Source organism: Triturus cristatus, chromosome 1_2 (assembly GCF_964204655.1).
Source record: "Triturus cristatus chromosome 1_2, aTriCri1.1, whole genome shotgun sequence".
NCBI lineage: Eukaryota > Metazoa > Chordata > Amphibia > Caudata > Salamandridae > Triturus > Triturus cristatus.
The window spans coordinates 477589360-477616091 of record NC_140580.1 but is presented as its reverse complement, the minus strand read 5'-3'; the positions used below and the strand labels follow the sequence as shown (position 1 = coordinate 477616091).

Here is a 26732-nt window from a genome sequence, read left to right as displayed (position 1 = left end):
GCACGCAAGGGGTTAAAGTATTTTGGGTGACCAAATTTAAAGAGAAATCCATTGCCCCCTTGCGGTACACTATTGGACATGGCTAAGAGGCAAGGCGCAAAGTAGGTGACCTGAAGATACTGCTTGGGCCATGTGTTTGAAGAATATTTGTAAATATTCCATTTGTAAGTTTTAAACACAACAAACACACATCCACATGGCATGCCTTTAACTAGAATTAATTTCATATACTTCCTCTAGGGTGAATAGAACAGGCACAGGTCTTCCTATCCCTTTGGCGCCATGCATACATATTTAGCTTGTTGCTCTGTAGTGTTAAAGCAGAGTCAGTACTCTGCCTCAGCATCGAGTTACTTGTTAAAACAAAGTGATTTTTCAGCCCTGTGAAAGGAACTGAGCTCATGGGCTGCGAAGTGCAAGCTCCTCTCAGTAAAAGACTAGGCAGTGGAGCGGGGGCAGGCGGGCAGAGAGGAAGTCCACATCTACATAACACTGGCCGTAAATCAGCTCCCAGAGCAGTTGTTCGGCCATGGCTAGGCTTACAGATGGCTCACTGTCCACAAAGTCTGTCAGGGCCAGCAGCAAAGGGCGTGTGCCAGTCTGCAGCCCCCACCACAGCTGGCTGCTCTGTCTAGAAACCGAGAGGTGAAGTTCCAGCCTTTCTTACATTTTCTTTTTACATTTTGCTTGCATAATTTGGTATACTTCCTCATGCCTAATGGTTATGAGTGCAGGCATACATTTGTCTCTAGTAAAAGGCAGCAATCAAAACAACCATGAGAGGTGGAGTCTATGCGCTCCTTTTGGCTAACTAGGGGGGTAGGTTATAAGCATCTTCCTTTTATCCCTAGGAACATTATGATGGTGAAATAAATCACCATCAATGTCTTTCTGAGGTTTTAAAGTAATTTACGGTGTGATTTAATGTTGGAAAGTGCTAACAAAGGATGACACTGGTCCCACTCGGTCAAGGATCAGCATCTGTCACAGCTGAGAGTCTGAGATATTTCCAAAATGACTACAGGCATCTAAGCCTTCCTTTACCAACCAAAAATCCTCTAAGTCCTAGGTTTTTAGGGATTGATTTGTCTAACTCAGAATGCAATTTTTTTGTGATATTGTGGTGCCATCCAATCTTCAGAGCTAGCTGTTTCCTTTAAGCAGAGTTCTGGAAGGATGCTAGCTGGACATTTTTTCCAGGGCCAGAACTTCTGTATTTAGTGACTGAAATAGGATTAAATCTACCTCCTAGGCAGCCATCTCAAAATAAGTATCTTAGCTCATTTATGTCAACAAGGTCAACAAATAATAGATTTTAATACTTGATTCGGTTAGGGCAGAGGTGTTATTAAGCACTTCATATTTGCAGGCATTCAAAGTGAAGGCCATGTGCTTATTCCCCACACTGACTATGTAAATTCATACCATATGTGCTGACCTTCACAAACTTGTGAATTTATCCAGGTGGCCAATGTTAATGTATCACCTCAGAGGAGTGATGGCTAAATGTCCTCTGCCAGGATAATAATATCCAGCTCTTGAGTTACATGTGACGTGACCAAGCAGTTTCCAGTGAATCAGTGAGTCTCTAAACAGTTACTTCTCCCATGAGCAATGTAAATGTTGCAGGTGAAGACATGCCCAACAGCGATACAGTAAACGAAATAGTGGTTTGCTTTATGGAGTGATCCTCCGCCGGTGCCCAACTGAAAGTACCTTTTCAGTTACAGTTGTGTCTGAGTTGGGTGGGATGATGACTTTTGGTGTTCACTATTGACATTACTGTGCTCCATTTGTGCACTCCTCCCCACCCTACTTACCGACGAAACAACCAGACAAGCCACCAGTAACCATGGCTGCAGGCATTGTTCATGGTCTATACACCTTACTAAAGTGTATATTTTAGGAAAATAGTCCTTTTATTTTCAGGTAGAATGACCTAAGAGATGTGATTACATGTTAGGTATGTTGCTAGCTTAACAAAACAAACAGAATTTTTATATCACACTAGACAGTAGATTTAAGATAATATAATTTAAACCAAGCCGAACATTGATTAATTCTTGATACAAACATTACAATTGGCATCTTTCTCATGAGGAACGGTAAGAGGGAAAACAATCACCCTTGTCTGTTAATGTGTTCCCAAAGAAAAGGTCCATTCTGAAATGCAGAATATATCAATTCACTTTCACCACCTCATATGGATTCAAGCCATTGAAAGGACTACAAAGGACTCGGAAGAATTTTCCCAGAGTGTGTCTAGGAGCCGTCTTGTAAGGTGTGGGACCAAGGCAGCCTTAGCCCATCTGGTCCAGGATGGAGGGTCAAGTTGTCTTCTTGAGGGGAAGACAGAGTCAGTGTAAAGGAAGTATAGCACCTCTGCCGATTCAAAGCACAATACCGAATGCAGTGTGAGTCCCCAAACTTTCAACCAAATCCGCATTAATTACAAATTAATTTATGCGCCTACACACAACTCAATTTGCAGTATGTGCTATGCAGACCTCATTTCCTCTAGCAGCTACTGACTCAGTCTTACTAACTGTACAGAGCCTTCCTCTGTTTGCTATATTCTCAGGCCTAGTAGACTACAAGGTGAAAAGCCGGAAGATGCTCCAGTTGGTTGCACACCTGCTGCAGAGATCTGTGTGTCACATGTTGGAGGCCCGCAAGGCTGGCTGGGCCTTTCATCAGTGCAGTGGCCCTATTATGATGATCCTTGCCTTGGGTAATAAACCCCATTCTTTAAATATAAAGTATTCAAGTTTTAAAAGTACGTAATTTGTGGATTAACAAGATACAATTAATAAATGCATTATTAAGCCTCATAAAAATATAACTGAAAATATAAACAAAAGACATCTGAAAAATATGTATGAGAAAATACATGGTTCATATTTAAGGTAAATTAGATAGTGCGTAAAAAGGTGATAATACATATGAGTATAGTTTGAGAATAAAAGTTGATATTGTATAAAGTGGGAAAGACAGGGAGGCCAAGGAGTTCTTGAATAGGTTGGGAAATAAATGAAGATTTTGCAGAATTGTCCAAAAAAGAGGTGACTGGAGCCATAAGGCAATACGTTTTAAAACAAGTGAGATGGGGTACCTATAAGCAGTATCAAGTCTGTGATTATGAAACACTGTATACCTCCATTCTTGGAATGACAACTGAGCATAACTTTTCCAGTTTTTTATTATTTGCTGGTATCCCAAAGCTAATAACAGATATAATATTTGCATATCTATTGAAACATGCTCCCATTCATCCAATAAACTTCCTAAGAAAACATTAGTAATAGAAAAAGGAACATGCTACTGGCAAATTGCATTAATTTGGTTCCGGATCTGGACCCAGAAATTATGAAGGTCATGTAAAAAATAAATATTTGAGATCAGTGTGTTTTGAGGGAATATACCTCTTTTTAACACATTATTTTTCCCTGCAGGGAATTACAACGCGGCCGTTACAACAACCACGTTGTAACCACGCATACCATTACACCGCAAATCGTAACAACGACTTGCGGAGGGGGGGCGCTGTATGTTGGAATAGTATAATTTACTGTTCCAACTCCAATCTGTGTGGACAGTAGGTAAGGTGTTAGATTTTAAATCCAACAACTTCTGCCCCCTCCGCAAGTCGTTGTTCCGATCCAAAGTGAAGTATGAAAAGGTAAGTCCATTTGCAATGATAGCTGCTTGGGGTGATGTTAGAGAAGAGAAATTGGATAAATACGTTTGGGAACAAAGCCAAACTATTTAAGAGTATGAAAAGTGAAAGGCCAATACACTTTATCAAAATATTTTTCCGCATCTAAAGTTATTGCTGCTAAACATTCAGGGATAGGTTTGGATTTAGATAAGACATCAAATATTAAGCAGGTATTATCAGATAAATAGATTCCCTTGACAAAGCACGATTGTTCTGCACCTAAAAGATCAGGAATAAAGGATTCAAATTCAAAACTAATGCTTTTGAAAACATTTTGTAATAAATATTTAGAAAAGATATGGGTTGATCATATTTGCAGTAATGAGAGTCTTTTCCCTCTTTGAATATTAATAAAAGGGCATCTAAGAAAGAACCCAATGATTTCTTTGAGTGTGAGAAAGAAGTTACGAGGGTATGGAGTTTAGGAAGATTAGGAAGATTAGAATTCGGGTTTGAAACCACCAGGGTCTTGAGCTTTATCATTCTTAAGATTATTCTTTGCAGTATCAAGTTCAGTTTAGGCAATATCTGTTTCAAAAAGAGGCGAGATCAAGAGGAGTCTCAAAAGATTTTTGAGTAGTGGATAGATAATTAAAAAATTCAGAACTGCTGGGGATTCCTCTGGCATGTATAACTCTTTGTAAAATTGAACAAACGCATGTACAGTTTCAGGATCTGGTCTGGTGACTATCTATGATGGGTTCAATTCTCCTTTTGTTTTGTTTTACCTTTAGGTAGTTAGCTAATATTTTAACAGACTTATTATGGCCTCTATCAAATTTAGCACTTGCTTTAAAAAGGTATGCTGATTCATTCTCAGTGGATAATTAATTATATTGAAGTTTAGCTTAAATAAGCTCTTGCAGGCAATCTTTTGATCTGGATGTAAGGTAAGAATGCTCTAGTTTCTTAATTTTTACAAGCACTACATTTAGTGTGGGTAAGAGATTTTTTCCTCTTCTGAGATATATAATTAATTATATAACCAGGAACTGATGCTCTGAAGTCTTCCCAAATAACCTAAAAGTCAATATCTCTTGTTTGGTTAGGAAAGAAATATTCATGGAGGAAAGAGGTAAAGGATGATTTAAAAGAAGCGTGTAATAGAAGTGAATTATTAAGTTGTCATCTTTTTGCTAAGTGCAGAGACTAGATAATGGTCTGAAATTAAATTAGAACCTATATCATCAGAGAGTAAGGTTTGGGATAAGTCAGGAGAAATAAACATGAAATCTATTCAGGACTGAGTACAGTAAACTGTAGATAAATATGTCTAATCTCATAGTGTAGTATTGCAGTCTCCAAGTATCCATCAAATTTCTCTGTTTAAGAGCATAGACACATATTTTTGTGATTCATTTGGAATCTACTGAGATGTAGAGTTTTTATCAGTATACCGATCAACGATTTGATTGCAGTCTCCAGCAAAATTAAGTTATCATCAGAGCATTGTATAAGCTTTTGAGCAACATCAGACCAGAATTGACAATCTGTGGCACTAGGACCATACACATTAAAGATGGAAAGTGAGACTTTATCAATCAGCAATTTAAGAAACTACAATCTTACATGTTTATCCTTGTCCTGTGATACCAAATAAATAGGGAGGGTTCTACACCATAAAGCCATGACTCCATTCTTTTGACCTCTTCCTGAAAAGAAGTATTCGCCAACCAATCTTCTTTTCAATGCAATATATTAATCTTCTGTAAGATGTGATTCTTAAATAAGTGCAATGTCTGCTCCGAGCTTTGCAAGATGAGTCAAAACTTGTTGCTCCTTAATTGGATAGTTAAGTATTGTTCATTGACTGTAAAGAAAGAGGAGAAAAATAATTGCAGACTTGTTTCTATACCCAAGAAGTTAGCTTGGAAGAGATATTAAGAGCGTACCGGTTTGCCAAAATGGGTGTCAGTGAGGGCATATCATAGATCATATGTTCATTTGAGGAGAAAACAGGATGGAGAATAAATTAGTATTCAAGAAAAAGACAAGGTGCCAAAATTAACTGAGTAGTAAATACAAATTCCTGTGCAAACTATCTTATACTAAAAGGCTTCATTGTAGAAATAGCAAAGAAATGTGCAGGCAGTTTAGGAGAAATTGCAAGCAAAACCCCCCAAAAGGTTGCAAACCTGGCAGTCCTTCTAGGTGTCTCGTAATCCTCCCTGTTATGCAAGCGTCTTAAACTGGCAGCAGCTTCTGAGGAGAGAGAAGCGTGCCGCCATGAGAAACAATAGAATGCGACAACCAGCTTGAGGAGGAAACATGCAGTGCTTGAAGAGAATCACTGTGCTGTTCAGGAAGACTTCATTGACGGAGCAAGACCACCACAAGCAACGTTTTTACTAGACCATCCCTTGGAGATTCACATGTGCTCGCCATCTTCTGTAGGCGCCTAGCCACGCCCCTAAATATAAAGTATTAATGCTAAAAGCTGCTCCAGTGGATAAAACATCTTTAAGACCAGCTTGGGTGTGGTGGGCTTGGAATATTCAGTGCTGAAAGCCTCAGGTTGTCTCTCAACATCGACATCTATTTATCCCAGTAAACGCTGGATTAGCAGTGATGACTTCATATGAGCACAGATTGTTGAGTTAAAATACGGACCATTTATACTATGTAATGTTTTGTAGTGATTTATATAAAAACCTATAAAAGCTATTGCATTTTGTTCTTTTTATTTTGAAACAAATATGCTGGAAAATGCATTATTTTATCCTATTGTTTTTTTAAAAAGATTTACATGGGAAATGGTGACAGGCGTCCCAAAAAATGCTGTGCTCCCCTCTAGTGAACCCCAGCGCCTCTTTCTCACCCCTGCGCCAAACTCGGTCTCACCACTTTCAAACTTCACCAGCTGCCACTGCCCACCTAATGCCAATAAATATCTTTAGGATATGGGAGACTGGAGGGCCCTCATCACATTCTTCAGGGGGAGAATCGTTCTGAGTTACGTCACTGCAGACTACGATGGTGCTGCAATTCTCGTTCGTACTGTAAAATGTACATGAAATATGAGTAATTTCTTTTAGTAAGCATTCTAATGGAAGAAGATGTTACCAAGGGAACCAAATGTATAGTAACAACTGTTAATTTTACATTTTAACATTTTTAATATTAGCGTGTGCCCCCTCTAGTCATCTCATGATGACATTCTGTATTGAAGAATACACACAATGGTCAATGATACCATTGACATTTTCTATGAATGTGTGAGGGAAGGTGCACAAGTAATGTCAAAGGTCAAATATTTATTTATGCTGCATGTATAAAGATAGAGTGAACTTATCGTGAAGCGTACCAGTGCAGGTTGAAGATTACTGAAGCCATTCATTTTATTGAAAGGAAGAGCAGTGCAATCTGTGCAGGCTATTCCACTACTAGAAGCAGAGTTTCTTTTAAAAAAAATGTTTTAATTGAATTTCATACCAAGTCATTCACTATGCTACACACAAGATGGGGAACAAATGGTCAGTTAGATAACTTACAGGCTTAGGCCTTCATTGAAAAATATTCATGTTATGCTGGAGATAATGTCAATTCATTGGTGTGGTGGTGTAATGAGGATGACATGGGTCTTGTTGCCAGTGAGGAAAATACCCCATTCCTTCGTTGGGCAGTAAAAGAAATTGCTTTAATTGGGGTGCATTTTGCCTCTTGCACCCCTGAACCTTGATGCCCATGAAAAAGGCCACAGGAATGATGTGGCAGGGAAGGTACACATTTTGCAGCAGATTTGACTAAATTATGCACCAAGAAAAGGTAAATTGTGCTGCATAATATGCTACATTTTGTGGAAGTATTACTTCATTATTTTGTCATTTTTATACATTTTGTAACGCTGTATAGGCAAATATTTTACCTACATAGTCTACATATTATGCTGATGATGGAATATGTGGCAAATGCAGCAAAACCATAATTATACAGAAAACACCACGACCCTGATTCCAATAATTCTAGTCTCTCTACATGACTCAGTCTTCTGCTAGTGAGATGTGCTACATGCCCTTTATTTTTTCACCAGCCTGGGACCAGAGGAAGATTGCTGCCCTACCCAGCAATTTCAGCCTGCTAGAAGTAATTGTTATCTGAAGAGAAGACTAGTTGTGCTTATCTTGAGTCAAATGTGAAGAGTCCCTGCAAACACTAACTGAATAAGGACACTAATGGAGCATTTAATGATCACATAAGACTACACATAAAAAAAGATATAGAGTAATCTCAGAACAAAGGATAGCAGTACAAAGTGGAAATCCAGGAAAGATTAGCACAATTTGGAAGTTTATGTAAACAAAAGGGTGAAGCTTGAGAAGTACATTTCTGAATCTATAGGTTATGATCAAACCACATCAAAGAGACGTCTCTGCTTGCTGTTTCAAAGTCAAGATTTGGTGACAAACATGAGTCCGATAATATAATTGGTGCAGATACTGCGATGAAAGACAACAGTGAGATGGAGTCTTTGAAACAGTTGGCTATTGCAATTTACATCCTGGAATACCCATCCCACGCAGTTGCCATTTCAGTTCATTTACCAAATGCAAATGAATATTGGCCCCTTCTTGAAAGGGACAGTCCAACCTGAACTGCATCTCTACATCCTGTCTGCATGGGAGAGCAAGCAATCCCGCACATGTTTCTGCCTTGTATTGTCTCGTTGTGTATCTGCAGCTAGAGTCACATCTCACAGTGAGTGGAGGGAGCTACATCTCGGCGTACCTATACTGCTGATGGGGAGTCATTGATAAGAACGCAAAGTAGTGTGAGGAATGCTTGAATTAATCTCAGGGACTAAATAAATCTAGGCACATTTCATTCTACCACTTGTACACAGTGGCCAGCCATATGCAAATCACTATGGCCAGCCGCAAAGGAGACAGATCAGCCCAAAATGCTAAACCGCACCCCCTGTTATGGAATACATTGCGTATCATCGATCCCTGCTTGTTGTGGCACAGAAGAGCTAAACATAATGGAATGGAATGCATCCAGAGTATTTGCCAATGGTTTGGATTAATTTAAGTATTTCCATCCAAAGCTGTTTTCCTGTCAGAGGATTTGGAGCAACCTTCAAGCACAAAGTTGGACTGCTGCACTGGTGTACTATGAAGACTGCCAAATGTATTTAACAGCTAGACAAAGTGTTGGTTGATCCCATTCGTGATATATCAAAGAAAGATACCTTACTATTACTTACAGGAAACTAAAAACTGCCTAATGCTAAGTGAGGATTCCTAGTGGGATATAAAGTCAACAATAGAGATACCTTAAACTGCTTAGAAGTGGAATTTATCAGGCAGATAATGGAACAGTCTATATTTAAAGGAGGCAATATACAATCTGCTTTTAAGAATCAGGAACATGTCATAGATGGCATGGGGGAACTTACTGTTAATGACATGGTACAGTAAATGGTATTTAGGTTGCAGTTTTGATATGCAGAGAAGGTTAGAGTCTTACGGTGTAAAAAAACTAACTATGCACAGGTGAAGAAATGCATACAAATATCAGAGTATTTAAAAAAATATGAAGGTTGCAGTGAAGAGTGGAAGGATAGCACTGGCACGAAATGAAAACAAAGAAAAGCAAAGCAGATATAAATAGTGGCAGGACAAAGTGCAGGATCAGATCTTTAAAACTGAAAGGAAAAGTCTAATGCTAAATTGCACAGCTGAATACAAATACACTAATGTTATTTTCAACAAGTGATTCTAATTGTCTGTATGGTCAACATATTTTGGAAACACACAAACAGTGCATTAGGCCTGCTTTGTGTTAATTTATACCCAGTAAGCCATTTGGAAATGCTTTGCACTCTCTGGGGATTTAATATTAAAACACTCATCAAATTACACCTATTCATAGCTATTCTATGAAATAGAAATATTTCGGATATGCACAAACAATGCAATTACACGGCCCAAAAACATTTCTTTAAAGACTAGTAGGGGAAATAGGAGTGCTCTTCTATATAACTGTACAATGGGATCTGGAGATTTCCAATATTGAAATGAAGTGCAAAATATTGCAGTGTTTAAATGATTACTTCTATCTGTGGATTCTCGCAAAGACCAAGGAGATCTATGCCCAGTTTAAGTTTGGAACTTTGCCGTTAAGTGAAGGGGTGTCAACCTGGGGAGGGGTGGCACTGGATTACCATTTATTTTTACAGCACAAAGGAAACCTTGAGCCATTTCTTGTGCCCTTTGTATAATATAATCTGGTGGCCGGAGCTGAAAGCAAAAGTAATGGATGTAAATATTAGATTTTTAGCGACGGGCAAGTCGTGTTGACTATCAAGGAATAGATCAGGTGAGCATGGTGCATTGAAAATGACATAGTAACAAAAAATGGTTCTCTGCTGGATTTTTTACGCAGAAAATGGGATGAATTTTCGTATTTTGCTGTGCACCTTTTTAGGGAGAAATTATCATAATTAAATATTAACCCCTTTAGCTGCATATACATTTTAGGATCTTTTGATTGTTTTAATGTTAATGTATTTCTCATTATAAAAAGATTAATAGAAAATGTGATTTATTGCGATTTTCTTCCTCTATGTTGTTATTTTGCTTTGTGAATTACATTGCATTACTGTTTAGCATTTTGTAGCATGTCAATGGCAGAGGCATCACTTACTAGTCGCCACCTGGCACAATTATGAACCCTCTACTTCCCCTTCCAGTCTAGGCCATGCGATTATCTGATTATGTCAGTTTTTCACTTATCCTAGGATTTTATATTTCCTCCATCTCGTTTCATCAGATAAAAGGTGGTGTAATGTCGCTTGCTGTAAAGACCTCGTCTTCAAAGGTCATGTGATGTCAAGACCTTATATATCACCAGGGTTCTACTGTATAGGTTACATAAGTCCATTAGCTGTACAATCCAATTAAAAAGACACCATTGCCTTTGCATTCAAACTATGAGTGGGCTTTATTATAAACTGGCTCAGTCTTTTGTCAATAATATTATATGCAACCTGACATTGTTTTTGCATTTCAGTTAAAGCGCCTGAGAGAAGCAGAAAGTCAGTATAAACCTCTTCTGGACAAAAATAAACGTCTCAGTCGAAAGAATGAAGATCTGTCACATGCCTTTCGCCGAATGGAAAATAAGTTGAAATTTGTAACACAAGAGAATATAGAAATGGTACAGTATTTTTCACTAATTTCCACGTAATTTATATTGTTTAATTTGGATGGCACATTTGCATATTCGCGTAATTTATGCAGTCTCATATACCGCAACTACAGTAATGAGGAACTTTGAACTAGAGACAAATATTGGGGGGCTAGCCTTACCGAATATCCACACCTATTATGAGGCAGCGTTACTAGATCTTACAGCACGGCTGTTGGAATCCAACAACAAGATGGACACATTTTTTTGAAAGAATGATCGATGAGTCCAGAATACAAATTCCATCTTTTCTAAAGACATCTAAATTACCCCAAAAAGTCCCGTTATAAGACTGTTCGTAACTATTCCGATTGACTCCAGTTCTTTTTTAAACAGGCAAACTCGTCTGGGTTTGCTTTTTTAAAATTGGAGGAATGTAGGGGGTTTGGCCTGCAAATTCATTGCAGCCGTCTCAGGAGATGGAAAGAATTTGGCTTTGAAAATCTGGCCCATGTTTTTTATAGTAAATACAGTGGTTTCCTGGGAAGGAGTACTAGGTAGAGCAGGGAATCGAATTAAGCCGGGGTTCTTGGAATATATGCAGATTATTAACTTCATTAAAAAATATAATCTCCTGTCAAACGGAGTTCCATCTGCCCTGGTTGATGCTCTGTATAAAGTAAAATTAAAGGGAATAGGAAATTGGTACTCCTTAATTATGAAACAAAAGGTACTCCCCTTGGTTGATGAATTTTTGAGAAAAATAACTCGGGAGATTTCCTGTTCCTTCACCCATCAGGAATGGCAGGCTATATAGCCCGGGTACGAAGCAAGGCTCTGAGAGCAGCTAATTTTAAAAGGATGTCCTTCCTGTCACGATGGCTGGTCTACTATACTTCGAAAAAGTTAAATAAGTGTCATGCGAAAGTGGATAATAAATGTTTTCGATGTCTCTCACATGGCAAAGGAGGCTGGCTTCATATATTTTATACGTGTCCAAAGTTTGAGGCCTTCTGGGAAATTTTTTTTTTAGCAATGAGCCAGTCGATTAAAAAAAAGATTTACCCCTAGACAGAAGTGGCTCTCTTCGGGCTCTTTAAAGTTGGGCCAGAGTAGACTAAAGCCAAAGAGACGTACATCTCAATCTGCTCTACAGTAGCACGTTCATTAATTCTCCAAAATTGGAGGTCGGAAGAGATTCCATCTTATCCTAAATGGACAAATAAAATGTCAAGAATAAGGAGATTTGAGGAAGTTTATGCTAAACGGGTTGGTGCATCAAAACAGTTTACTGTGGTCTGGAAGTTTTTTGATAATTTGGTTGAACCGTCGGAATCTTAGCACCTTAGCGCATTGCACTTTAGAAAACTTGGCATTTTAATGCACTGCACTTTAAGCCCCTAATCGGGGGGGGGGGGGGGGGGAGGAAAGAGAAGAGGAAAAAGTACTGTATTAGTGCGAAGATTTTGCACATGGGAGAAAATGGAAGGGGAAGGTGCAATTGCTGTTTTGATGTTGATGGAAATTTGATATTCTGGACTTCTGTTCGTTTTTAATCATATGACGTGTCCATCGTGGTTTTAAGGGTCTCAGGTGTTAAATTAATATATTGTGTATTTATGTTAAAGTCGGATTGATGATGTTTGTTGTTTTTTCTTATGCTTTTCTCCTGACGACCAATGATTTGTTATTTTTGTTCTCTGCTCTGCTCAGCAAAAATAAAATATAAAAAAAAGAGGAGGATCTTTGAACCACGAGTACCAGTTATTAGTTGTCTGCACCTGACCATGACATTAATGACAACTGTCACTCTAAATTAATGTACTTTAAAGTACTATTTATTAGTTAGCTGTACTTTACTCCAGATAGTAATCAAAAATGAATGCAATTACAATTAAATAAATTTCCTTATTTTATTAAATTAAATGTTTATCTTTACACTAATCCTAATAATACACATAGTCCTTAACGTATTTGAATTGAAGAGTTATTCTTCGTATAACTTTTACACCGACTCTAACCTAACTCTAAGCCATTTCCAATGAGTATTACACAAGAGATCTATACAAAAGAGCAGACCTATATGTTAATTAGTAGAGTACTATAGCTTAAATACTCACTCGGGATGGGGGCTTAGGCCAATCAGTTGCTCTGATCCCTAGAGGTAAAAATAACAAACAGGCATCATGGTAAGAAAAGCAGCACCAGGAACTGTAAGACTATTGAAAATCCAACTTATCTTTAATAATAAATGTAAATTAAATCAAATAAGTATACCTTAAGCTAACCTTACAGTTAGTTTAACTCTTAAGCATACATTTAATTAAATTACGCCCCTCTTCCCCTTTATATTTCAGTAAATAACATTAAAGTAACCTTTTTCTCTTAATTCAATGAAATACCTTTAAATAAATGTTATTACTCTTATCTAAATCGATGTAGTGATCACCTCTGTAGTGGTCATCTCTCTCTTTGTTAAATCGATGAATTGGCATTAATTTTGTGCCATTGATGTTTTGGAGGTTGTGTTTGTACTACTTTAACACACTGATGGCTGTACATTGAAAGGCATACACACTATAGGGCTTATTTACAATAAATGGGATAAAGTGACACACCGGTGGTGCAAGGGGCTTGCAAAAAAGCCCCTATTTAGTACTTATGGGACAGAGGCATGAAGAGAAGGTTTAATTAAGCTAACCAGCATCAGATGGCTTGCCATAGTTCCCAGGTCCTAAACATTTGCAATCTGGAAATCTTCCATGTCAGACAACTTTCAATTTCTCATGGAGTCTCACAGCAAAAGGTAAGAGTTCATGGTGGTCTGCAGGTCAACATGTATATTGCTCTTGTCATTGCCCATCTATGCTAGTCTGTTAAGAGCATGAGCCACCTGGGTTGTCTCTTCCTGGGATGTCTCTTTGCGTGACAGGATGTCCTTTGTCAGCCTTGCACACTCTTAATATGTGCTATGAAAAGGTGCCTGTGAGGACGCAATATTTCATTATGTAGTGTCTATGAGGGAGAAGCTGTACCACAAAAGGTGCCCTCCACATAGCAACTTTAGAAAACTTTGCTTATATAGGTGGTCATTTGGAGGGATGCAGTAAAGCGTCCACAGACCAGAAGAGGACCAGCCCCAAATCTGCACAGGATACGCCCCAAACGTTTTATGTCAGATTGAGGTAATGGCAGTTTGCCACTAGAGTGCCCCCTCTTCCACACAATAAATCACTTAGAGGCCATTTGTTGCAGTCCAGTGCCCCGTTTCATCCCCTTGTAGAGACATCTTGAGGCATCTGCTTATGATTGTCTCCCAGTAACACCGGCCCAGTTTTTGCGTCTCGGTGAGTGAGCTGTAAGACTTTACCATTCACCTCATTCCATGAGGGTTAAAGATTGCGTATTACCGTGTCGTTACCATGGTGGAGATGAGCCAACAGTTCCCAAGAGCTAATGGGTTTGGCAGAAATGAGAACGGGCAAATGGAGATTACGTGGTTTGTGAGGATCACTTCATTTTGTCAATAAGACAATTGGCATCATAACTCCAGCTCCATGGTTAAAAAGTCAACTGCTGTTCAAAGAGGCCACATCCCCCGTGGGAGGACTGAGCCATGTTCCTGTCTGAGGGCCTTCGTAGGGTACGGTCCTGCCTGACATTAGCAGGACAGCGATTGCTTTATAAGCAATTCGTTTCTTTCATTGCATTGACTTTTTTAATGTTGTCTTCTTTGGTTCTTCTGGGACATCCATTAGCAGGGTTCTTATTCCATTAAAACCTCTGCACAACTCTTTTGATTTTTTTAATGATTTTGTGTAATACAGCTTCCTTATGCTGACCTTGGCGCCACATGGAGTGTTGTAAAACAGAGCTACTGCACTACTGGCATGTGTGTGCTTTGCCCTGCAGGCATACAGCTCAGGATACAGTGGATGAGTTCTTTTTTCTTATTATTCTCTCTGCTGAGGCTTAGCAGTTACAAAATGCGTCGCAAATCAGAGACACCATAATTGGCCGCATTATGCAAATGTGAGCACTCAAAAAGAAGTCTCCAATGTTCAGAATATAGAGTCGCATTTCAGCACCTGATGGCGGAAAATGTCTTTTCCACACTGTGTGCAGCTTTGCCTTGGAAGTTTCATGTCTTCTCTGCACTGTGTGCGGCTTTTCCTTGGAAGACTCATGTCTTCTCTGCACTGTGTGTGGCTTTTCCTTGGAAGTCACGCGTGGTTATCGGGCGAAGGGCTCGACCAGAAGTGAAAAAGAACCGGATAGTTGGGCTGGCGTAAGAAAGCGCGGTTACTGGGCAGTGAGAGCAGAGGTGACTGCGCACAATTAGGACCTGACAACAGGATGCTGAGGGCACAGCAGCAACAACAATGCCACTACTGCAACTCCTCTTTAAACTCATATTCAATTGTGAGGGACCAATTTGAACAAAACAATAATGGACCTTAGACCTCTTTTTCCGTCGATTTTATCAATACATTTTTATTTTTTCATTATACTCTAAACATCTTCCATTTTAGAAATTACTCAAACCTCAGAAAGCTTTAAATGTATACAAATGTCATCCTACAACATTCTTCTTTTATTCCATACGATCTATTCATACATATCTGTCATTTATTCACATTCATCTCACACATTCAAAAACATACATAAACTTGATTCAGCACAACCCAATTTCAATTTTATAAAAATCTTTTCATAAAGGCCACAGAAATAATGCTAAACGAAGTCGTCACTGTGTTCAACACTTTTTTGACTGGATTCGTAGTTCTTTTGGCCATTCGTAATTCTTATGGCCAAATCGGCCATAAGAATTACAAATTCAGTCAAAAAAGTGTTGAACACAGTGACGACTTCGTTTAGCATTATTTCTGTGGCCTTTATGAAAAGATTTTTATAAAATTGAAATTCGGTTGTGCTGAATCAAGTTTAAGTATGTTTTTGAATGTGTGAGACGAATGTGAATAAATGACAGATATGTATGAATAGATCGTATGGAGTAAAAGAAGAATGTTGTAGGATGAAATTTGTATACATTTAAAGCTTTTTGATGTTTGATTAATTTCTAAAATGGAAGATATTTAGAGTATAATGAAAAAATAAAAATGTATTGATAAAATCGACGGAAAAAGAGGTCTAAGGTCCATTATTGTTTTGTTCAAATTGGTCCCTCACAATTGAATATGAGTTTAAAGAGGAGTTGCAGTATTGGCATTGTTGTTGTTGTATTATGTTAGAGGCTTAGCCTTACTGCCGGTAGCCTAAACCCAGTATTGGTAGAGGGCACAGCAGAGCACTGCCTTTGTGAGGACCTTCATATTACGTCACCAGCTGTGCATTGCAGTGCATCGACCATGTCACATAGAGCTACGACTGCACCGTCCGCCTGTAGACCACAGCTGCCAGGCTAGTGATGCCTCCCAAAGGACTGATATCATCCCAAGCACTCAGTCATTCCACTCCACCCACACCAACAGCTAGAGAGGGCAGTGAATGTGCACTGTGATGTCAGGAGAGTACCTTGACACTTACTAATGAAACCCTACACATTCTGTAAAGAAACTTAGTGTCTATAATGTAAATTATTTGCATTGGCCTTACGACCTGCACACCTCAACAATGTAAATGCATTTATATAGTGCTTACTACCCCTGCTGAGGCGTTGAGTCGTCTTGGGCATTTTAGGGTCCATGGGCGAGACATGTTTTGGGACCCCCATTAGGAACATTTTTGAGTTTTATTATTCGACTTTGAAGTTTATGTGTCAGATGATGCCAAGCTAACTTTCAGAAACGGAGTTCATACAAAAACAGTTGAAATTTGGCTTTCCAGGATCCCCCCAAAAGTCCTTTCGATGCCACTGGGCAAAGAGAGACAGACTCTTGTAGAGGTAGGCAGATAGGAGAGAGATTGAGATATGGAAATAGACAGAGGTGAGCTAGATAGAATGTTTACTTTCCCAAGGTACCTCTTGGAATGTGGAGGCCCTGTGCAATTGTCCCCTTTGCCCATGCCTTAAAACATTTTTGAGCTTCGATTAAATAGGAAGGAACAAACACAACACTTACTATGCTAAGAATGCAGTTTAGATTATGGAGTATTATTGAGGTACCACAGCATAGCTGGTTAGTACAATATCACACCTTTCTGATGGGATATGATCATAGTGCAAGAGACATCCAGGTGAATGTCTTACTACCTAAGATCAATGAGATAATCTGGATTTGTCTAAATTTTGTGTCCGTTATGCTAAGCGAGATCATGATTATGAAAGTACAGACATTCTTTATGTACTGTCACTTCCAAGATCATATCAAGTACTAATTTAAGACACAGATATATTGCAGGATTTAAGACACAGTAGGCCAGAATTACCAGTTTCTCCCTCAGTGCAGTAGCCACAAATGGTGCACTGTGTGAGAAGGAAAGAGCAGGAGAATGCCATATTTACTGAAATATGACACTCTCCACCTGTCCCTAATGCTGGCACAGAAATGTGCATCCGTGCCCCACAAACCCACCTTTGCACCATAGTACTAGGGTGTCTTTGTGAGCCTAGCATAGGTTTTGTACTGGAAGGACACACTTCCGGTACAAAATACTGTGTTCAGACTAACTGTAAACATTGTCCCACCTTGTATGTGTGCTGGACAGTGCAGCACACGTGCAAAGTCAGAAAATCTGATGCTAACATTTGTCTACCTTTTTAAGTAAAGTTTAGCATCAGAAATCTTGGGTGGTTGCATGAGAACACCCATCATGCACCACCCATGGGATGCTCTCTTAGACCTAAGTAATGCTTTTCAATACTTATAAGTGACTTTCCAGTGTAAAACAGGTTTAAGGCTGGAAAGTAAATAGGTAACAACAGATTTAGTATTGAACACATCATTACATCTTAGTAAATAGACCACAGTGTCTGCCACAGTTTTGGTAGCTGAAAGGAGAGGTAGCATGAGCATGAGGAAGTTGAAGAATTCCAGATGGCTTCAACAAACGAGTAACCAGGCAACAAGCACAATTGTGGTACACTCGAAACCCAGGCCAGAACCTTTAAATAGTATATGATCAGGAATTTAAACTATAAGGAAGCAGGAAGTAGTTCATCTCTATTGCAGCACAAGCGTGGTGAACTTGTTATTATACGCTTACTCCTCTTACAACTCTAATTGTCCTGGGCCCTTTATGATTAGACAATCTGCAGCATTTCATTCACCACAGAGGCAATGATCCTCCGATGAATCTTTCTCTGCTAATGGAAGGGGTGGAAATTAGGGTGGCCAAAACACCACGTTCACTGTCCAGTGAGGACCATTAATTGACAGCGACCTCACAAATTAGAGAACAGATTTAGGTACATCACTCTCAAGACCATGTTGTAGAAATAAAGAATAGCAAACAGGAAGACCCAAGCTCCTGAAGAAGTTAAGTTGGGCTAGCATTATGCCGACCGAAAGCTCTGCGACAGCAACATAGAACAAAAGAAGTAATACCTAATGTTCTGACTGAGCTCGCTGATTTTCCCTACAACACATTTAAGACATCAGTAAAATAGCACAGTTTAAATGGAAGAACCAGCAAGACTCAATAATAGACTCAGACAGATATTAGATTAATTTGGTTATTGTGTTAAAGATCCAAAAGTCATAGCCATCAGCATCTTTTCTGAATTTCAGTTAAGAAGATCACAGCTGGGGGAGGAGCCTAGCGCGCGACCAAGATGGCCGCGTAGGTGCGAGGCTCCCGGGGACCTCCGCAACCTCCTACGACTATCCTGAATTAATCCTGTCTCGGATGAGGGGAATGTGTTGGTGAGCCTGAGCTGAGGTGGCACCCGTTTCCCGTTGTCAAATCGGACCTCGGACACCGGAGTAAGCACCGTTTGAAGTCTGCGGCCTTCTCCTCGCCAGACCCCGGATTTGCGCTGAGGGGTGACCCAGTGACAAAGTGAACAACAGCGGCGGGCCGGGCCTGGCGAGTCGCGTACCCCGCACTTTCGCTTTCGCACCCCCTTGCCGTCCCTGCAGGGTTGGGTCGCGGGGCTCTTTGTGCTGGTGTGGTCTCGCTGGGAGACTCGGCCTGCCCGCCGGCTGTGACCCATCCCGCCGATCTGGGGTGCCCCCCCCGGAGCTTGTGGCCCTGATTGCTTGCCCTTCACGACGTGGCTGGTGCGACCGGGGGACTGGTGGCCATGGCCACGAAACAAGATGGAGATCGGGCAAAGACCAAATCGACCCGGCGTGGCACCACCCCTCAGGCCAATAGTATGGACCGCTACACCCTCCAGAAGGGATCGCCTGGCGGACTGCACAAATCCCCTGAGGGCCCTCCTGATGCCCCGGACCTCCCCACGGATCTGACTCTGCGGGATGTCATGGGCGCCATCGCCGAGATGAAGGCCTCGGTGGACCAGCGGTTCGACACACTGGCACAGAAGATCGACTCGGTCCTCGTGGATGTTGGCCTGGTGAGGGCCGATCTTTCCAAGACCAATGACCGAGTTGATTCTTTGGCCCACACCGCATCGGGCCTTACCACTGAGGTGGCGGTACTACAGGCAGAGGTGCGCCGGCTTGGTCAGGCGACCGCGCTTATGGATCGGCGCCTGGAGGACTCCGAGAGTCGGGCCCGGAGGAACAACATCCGCATCATTGGGGTGCTTGAGGGACGGGAGGAAGCGGCGGCGGACCTGTTTGTGGAGGACCTGATCGCTACCCATCTCCAGCTACGGGGGCTGAGTAAATTCTTCGCTGTGGAGCGGGCCCACAGGGTTCCCGGGGGAAGGCCGAAGGTCGGAGCCCCTCCGCGGCCTCTCATTGCCCGGATCTTCAACTTTCGGGACAGAGACGCTATCCTGCAAGCATCCAGACTGCATGGGCCGGTTAAGCTTGACAATATGGAGGTGAATTTTTACCCCGATTTCACCCCAGCGGTCCAGAAGCAGAGACTGAGCTTCCAAGGCGTCAAGCGCCGTCTTCGGGTCCTGAACCTTAAATACGCTATGCTCTTCCCGGCCAAGCTGCGAGTGGAGGTAGAGGGTCGCACGCACTTTTTTGACCGTCCCAAAGCGGCCGGAGACTGGCTGGACACTCTGTCTGGGGATCGTGATCCGGGGGGCGGGGGGGGTGGCGGGGGGAGACGGCACTCTGGATCGGGATTGAGGGGGTAATATTGGACTTCGCTCCGGACAAAACTGATGCCACTCTCGATTAAGCGTCTGTTTGTATAATTTCCCCTCCTGTGGAGGTTGTGTGGGGTCTACTGGGGGTTCTCCTTCCTCCTCTAGGGGGTTTAGCTAGTCTTTACTATATATATGGGGCGACAGGCACACTGCACGTTGGGGGGGCTGTTCGGGCTCATGCAGGGGTGCAGGGAGGGGGGAGTTTTGTTGGGATGGGTGGGCAGGGATGGGGGGGTGTTGTTCGTTTTTACCACAAGGCAAATTTATCATTGTACTAGCTCAATAGTGCTCTCGGGGGGACAAATGGTGGCTTCTGTTTATGATGGGGGGTAGGGAATTAACTCTGTTGTCCTGGAACGTGAATGGACTGGGGGACAGGATAAAACGAGGGGTAGTCCTGCAGTTCTTGAAGCGAATTTCGCCTGATGTAGTTTTTCTGCAGGAGACACACCTCATTGGCAATTCCTTCTGCGCCATGAATCGGCGTGGCTATCGCCTGGTAGCCCATTCGGGCTTCACGTCTGGCTCGAGGGGTGTGGGCATCATGGTTAAGAACTCGCTCCCGTTGGAGATTGATGAGGTGCTCCATGACGACAGGGGACGTTACGTGGTCTTGGTGGGAAGGATGGAGGGCAAAGTGGTTGTATTTGTGTCAGTGTACGTCCCACCGGGGCTGCAGTCGACTACCTTTGCGGACCTGGGGCGCCTCCTCCTTGGCCTTCCGGGGGGGATTCTGGTGGTGGGGGGGGATTTTAATGCGGTGGTTTCCGGGACTGTGGATCTTCACCCCCCTAGGGACCTCCCCCGGGCCCAAGCGTGGCTTTCTGGTCTATTGGACACTTTGGGGTTGGTGGACTGCTGGCGTTTAAAACATCCCACGCAGCTACAGTATACCTTCCATTCGGGGGCCCATGGTAGTCTCTCACAACTAGATTATGTCCTGGTCCCGGCGGCCTATGTTGGGAGGGTGGGAGAGGTGCGCCATTTGGCACGGGGTATCTCGGACCATTCCCCGCTCCTGTTACACCTGGATCTTTTTCCGAGGGGTGAGGGTAGGGTGGTCCCGATCAATCCCTGGTACCTGCGCGACCCCACCATTCGCGCTGAATTGATTAAATCCCTCCAGCGCTATTTTGACGAGAATGTGGGGTCCGTGCCTTCGGCTGTCTCACTGTGGGAGGCATTCAAGACAGTACTACGAGGAGAGGCCCTGTGCCTTATTTCCCACACCCGGAGGCGCGAGCGGGAGGAGGTGACCCGGGTGGAAGCTGAGATAGCCGAGTTGGAGGGTAATCTAGAATGTGGGGTGACGGATGCCGTATTACATGTTCTCCAACTCAAGCAAGCGGCCTATAGGGCCCTCGTCACGGAGGCGGCCAGGGGCCTCAGTAGAGAGCAACAGGGGAGACTGTATGATGTGGGTGATAAGGCTGGTAAATTGATTGCGTGGCTGGACAAAAAGGAGAGAGCGAGTCGTGTAGTCCCGCTGATTGAGACAACGGACGGTGTGTGTGTGACTGAGCCGGAAGAAATTGTCTCCTGCTTCGCGGATTATTTCCGTGGGGTCTATTCCCCGGTGTCTTCCCGCTCTGAAGAGGACTCCCGTGGCCTGCTCAGGGATATCGCGCTGCCTTCCCTTTCGGAGGAGGACAGAGTGTCATTGGACGCCCCTCCAACCTCCGACGAAATCGCCCTCGCCATACGTTCGGTCGCTTCCGGCAAGGCCATGGGTCCTAATGGTCTCCCCATCGAGTTGTACAAGTTGCGACCGGATACGCTGGCACCACATCTCCGATCGATGTTCCTGGAAGCTCACTCGGTGGGCTCCCTCCCGCTGGACCAGCGTCTGGCTACAATCGTGGTTATCCACAAGGAGGGGAGACCTCGGGACCGGGTTACATCCTATCGGCCCATTTCGCTACTGAACGCGGAGCCCAAAATTCTCGCCAAGGTCCTGGCCAATCGGCTGGTCGGCGTGGTGGGCGAACTGGTTCACCAGGATCAGTCCGGCTTTATTCCCCAGCGTAACCTGGCCCTTAACTTACAGCGTTTGCATGGGGTACTCGCACGTGTTCAGCACATACGTGAGCCGGCCATTTTGGCGTCCTTGGACGCCACTATGGCGTTTGACACGCTTGAGTGGCCATACATCTGGGCGATGCTTGCGAAGTTTGGCTTTGGCGCAGGGTTCATCAGTTGGGTCAAATTGCTGTATTCGGGCCCATTGGCGCAGGTGGTGGTGAACGGTAGAGTATCGGCTCCGTTCGAGTTGGGCCGGGGCACGCGGCAGGGCTGCCCCTTATCGCCGCTCCTTTTTGCGCTTGCCTTGGAGCCCCTGGCGGAGTGGCTGCGGTGGGAGCCTTCCATCCGTGGTCTCCGTTGGACCCCCGAGTAAGAGGACCGCGTATCCCTATATGCTGGTGACATCCTTCTGTACCTAGCTTCCCCACGTAAATCACTGATAGTACTGGTTGATGTTTTACATTCATTTGGTCGTAACTCCGGCCTTGTCATCAACTGGGCTAAATCGTGCGTGTATGTTCTCTCTGGGGAGGCTCCTATTCTCCCGCGGGGCTGTCCGATCCAGATCGCCCCGCAGGGATTTCGGTACCTGGGTGTCTTCATTACTCTGGACCCGGAGGCCCGATATGAACGGAACTTGCTTCCCCCCCTCCAGCGCTTGAAGGTAGACGTCGCACGCTGGCGGCGCCTGCCGCTTTCGCCGCTCGGCCGGGCGGCATTGTTTAAGATGATGTCTCTGCCGCGTTTCCTGTACGCTTTGCAGAATACCATGGACCTCGTCCCAGCGCGCTACTTCCGTGAGGTGGAGAGTTTGCAGCGCCGCCTGTTCTGGGACGGGAGGCCGCGTATCGCCCTGGCGAAGCTGACGCTCCCATGGTATGACGGAGGGATCGCCCTCCCGGATATCAAACGGTACTATTGGGCATCCCAGCTGGCTGCGATTAATCACGGCCTGTACGGGCCCGCCTTAAACCCGGCATACGAAATGGATAAGATGCTACTCCCGGGTGGGGACTATAATCGAGTGCTCTACTCCGGCGCGCCCGACGCTCGGCTGACCGGCCCCACGCGTGTCATGGTGCGTGTGTGGCACGCGGCCAATGTGGCGATGGGGTGGAAGGACCGTCTGACCCGGGCAACACCACTATACGCGTCCGAGCGGTTGGGCTCCCTGTGGACCTCGAAGGGCTTCGAGAAGTGGGACATGATAGGCATCAGTAAAGTGGGGGATCTCTGGACGAGGGGAGGATTCAAAACGTTCGAGATGCTGCAGACAAAATTCCAGTTGCATGATAGGGAGTACTTTCGGTATTTGCAGATCCGTCATGCACTGGGCTCCGTCTTCCCAGACGTTGCATCCATCCCGGAGTATTCCCCCCTGGAGGATAGAGTGCTGGATGGACACGTCCCGGACAACACGATCTCACTGATCTACAAAAAACTGATCAATGACCGCTCGGGATAGCTGACTGCCCTTCGTGAGGCTTGGGTTGCCGATGGACTGGAGCTGGACGACGAGGACTGGACCTCTGCGGTGGCCTCCCCGAAAGAGGTGGCCATACCGGCCCGCCTTCGCTTCGTCCAGCTCAAGATACTCCACAGAGTCTACATGACGGGGCCAAGGCTCCTACGTATGGGTTATGCTGTGGACGGGTTGTGTAAGCGTGGGTGTGGCGCTTTGGGGACCTTTCTACATATACTGTGGGAATGCCCGGAGGTGGAGCGATTCTGGCGTGGTGTGCATGAGGTCCTGCGTGTGGTTACGCATGTGGTGCTGCTACCCGAAGCGAGGAGATGCCTGTTGAATGTGTGGGAACCTGCCGACTACTCGGCGCCACAGACGTGGTGGGTGACTCTGGGATATATGGTGGCCAAGCGTGATATTGCTCAACTGTGTTGATCCCAGAGGTCCCCGACTGTCTCGGCCTGGAAGGAACATATGGACTGGTGCATGTTTCGGGAAAAGGTGGTGTATGTGGCGAGAGGTAAGCCTGGGACATGGGTGAAAGTATGGGGCCCCTGGAACGCCTACCGCGGGGGGATTTGTGCTCCGCCGTTATTGCCCGATCCGTCGCCTGCCCCATCCCCCTAGCCGATCCATCTTCCTTCGCTCCGGGCATTGAGTTTACCCAGCCCTAGTCCTGATCTCTTCTCCTTATTGATACTCCCATGGACTGGTAGGGTCCCCCTTCTAGGGGAGCACATGCTGCTATTTCTGACTGTGGATTGCCTTGTGGGTTTGTTTTTCTGGTTGTTCTTTCAGTTTAAAATGAAACCGTATAGTGTGGTCCGGATGGTGTGGCTATCAACGCTGTTAACTCCTGTACTTCTTCCTCAGCCGCAATGCACGCTCTACAATGTGTATCATATGCTCCTTTTGTTTACTAGCGGCCGGCCAGAAGGTTGTAGGCCCATCTTTGTATATTTTTATGTGTTTTGTAATAAACGGTTTCAAAAAAAAAAAAAAAAAAAGAAGATCACAGCTTGCATTAAGGCACCAAACATTCAGGAAGGGATTTATTAGATTGTTATTACCAGAATCAGTTTACAGAGTTACTATTAAGGCAGAAGAATAGATTGTTTTTTCTAACAGCTCAAATCCTACAAGGAAGGGGAAAAGGTTCAGATTTTTGAGAGAAGATTCTATGCTGATCAATTTTTGAGAACTATTTTCTTATTTTGGACTGCTTTGCTGATGCTACTGTAGGTAGCTGATGGACTGAAACCTTCTTTGCTGAACGATTTTCTTTTCTATTTCCTTTTATTTCTTTTATCAATACTAAGATCAATTAGTTGAATACTATTTCAAATGTGTAAAACCTTGACATCTGTGAAATAGTCTTAAAAATGATGCAAGCTAGCAAGTGGCTTCGTGGGATTGATAGGCAGTTTGACAGGATAAAATGCATTTATTTTTGTACTGTTTAAAATGGATGAAAGTTGATTTTTGTAGAGGACGTGAATATGCCCAAAGTAGTGGCATTTTTAGAGAAAGTATTTAGGAAGCAAGGTTGTCTTGAACAGCATATATCACATTGTGGGGTAAAACTGGTAGAGGGAGAAAGGAAAATTTTAGAAAGAGAGGGTTTTTGCACACATAAATCAGTAGTGTATAATCCAAGGACCAATGACCTGGTGAAAAGAATAAATAAAGTCATTAAAGAGAGTCTGAAGCAGTCCAATGGTAAAAATCTGCCCTGAAGGGAGAGGGTGGAAGACATCTTTAGGGCATACAGGTCTATGTCAAAGTTGCAGCCATTTTTTATTAACAAATGTAAAGAAAGATTGTGCGCATTCACTGATGGAGGACACAAATAAGTTACATTTAATAAATGGAAAAGCGAGTTGAGGAAAAAACAGGAACAGTATGAGGAACACTTTGATGAGAAATGAGATGTGAAACATTGAAAGTAGGACAAGTGTACAAAACGGTACATCTGTATAGTCTAAAGCAATGGGTGGGTGTAAGAGTGGAAACAGGTGCTTATTTGATGTTAAATAAAGGGCGACTTGTGAAGATATATGCAGGCAAGAATCTGATCAGATCAGATTGCTGCTGTGAGGAGGTTATGGCTTCCTGGAGGCATTAAAGCAAAACGTTTTATTTGGACCTCTATACATTTGGAATACTGTATATTACTACCATATATTATTCACCCCCAGCAACATCAACAGATCTACTTCATAACTAGTTACTTATATTATCCTCAATGTCTTGGATCAGAGACCTGACGCTAACCAACTGAAAAAAGCATACACTATAGCTAACCTCAGAGACTTGTGATTGGCTCTGAAATCAAATATGCTGTACAAGTCGACTTTACCAACTGCCTGAGCAGCTGGGGCAGCCTTGGGCCATGGATTATCCTTGTGCTTATGACCAGCACTACAGCTGTTTGTTCCGATTACAAAACAAAAAGTACTCTTTACCAATCTGTCATTTCACATGTATGTAACTGACTTGATTAAGAGAGTATTTATATTATGGTGAATACTATCAAAGTATTCCTAAGAAATCTGAGCAAGTAAAATGGACTGAAGATATGATGTCCAATTTGGTGTCAGCTCTGGCTTGGCCCCCAATGCTGGTGGTTATTGCCAATGAGCCCTGCAGACGTAAGAAACAGACAGGGGTATTCTGTGCACTCCCATGTGTTAAACATGGCTAGATCCTGCATGTACACATGCAATCACTCCTCCCAGACAGCCCCCTCAAAGAGTTATACACAAACAGATTTGAATATATTGTTTGTTATTATGCACTATTGTAGTGCAGTATATATGGAACAAAATTATTGTGGTGATTAATATGGCATTTGCGTAGTTAAGTATTAGACATATTAGATGTAAAATACCAAACATTGCATATGCGGCCTTACAAGAAACGTCACTTATCATCTGCCATAATGATAAATGTACACTCGGCCTGCACACCTCCCTATGTTGAGAGCCACTCTTGTTTTTTGCATCCTGTGAGGATCCTTGAACTGTGCAGTTATATAGAGCATACATCCTTCACAGTGACACTCATGTGATGGGGTTTGGTTTAATGACACCCTAATACCATCATATATTTATGCTCACACTAGAAACACAGTGTATAGTAGGAGTTTCCCATGCAATAGGATTTCAGTAGATGGACAGATTAGACTCTGCTTCAAAAGGTAA

General features: G+C 43.1%; 1 protein-coding gene across 1 annotated transcript in view; it reads left to right on the top strand.

Annotated features, from left to right (window-relative positions):
• Positions 1-26732, top strand: part of JAKMIP3 (Janus kinase and microtubule interacting protein 3) — an 893040-nt gene that overhangs the window by 570599 nt on the left and 295709 nt on the right. The window contains exon 6 of the mRNA XM_085606202.1: positions 10730-10876. Coding sequence (XP_085462328.1) covers positions 10730-10876 — 147 coding nt within the window. The remainder of the gene's footprint in view (positions 1-10729; positions 10877-26732) is intronic.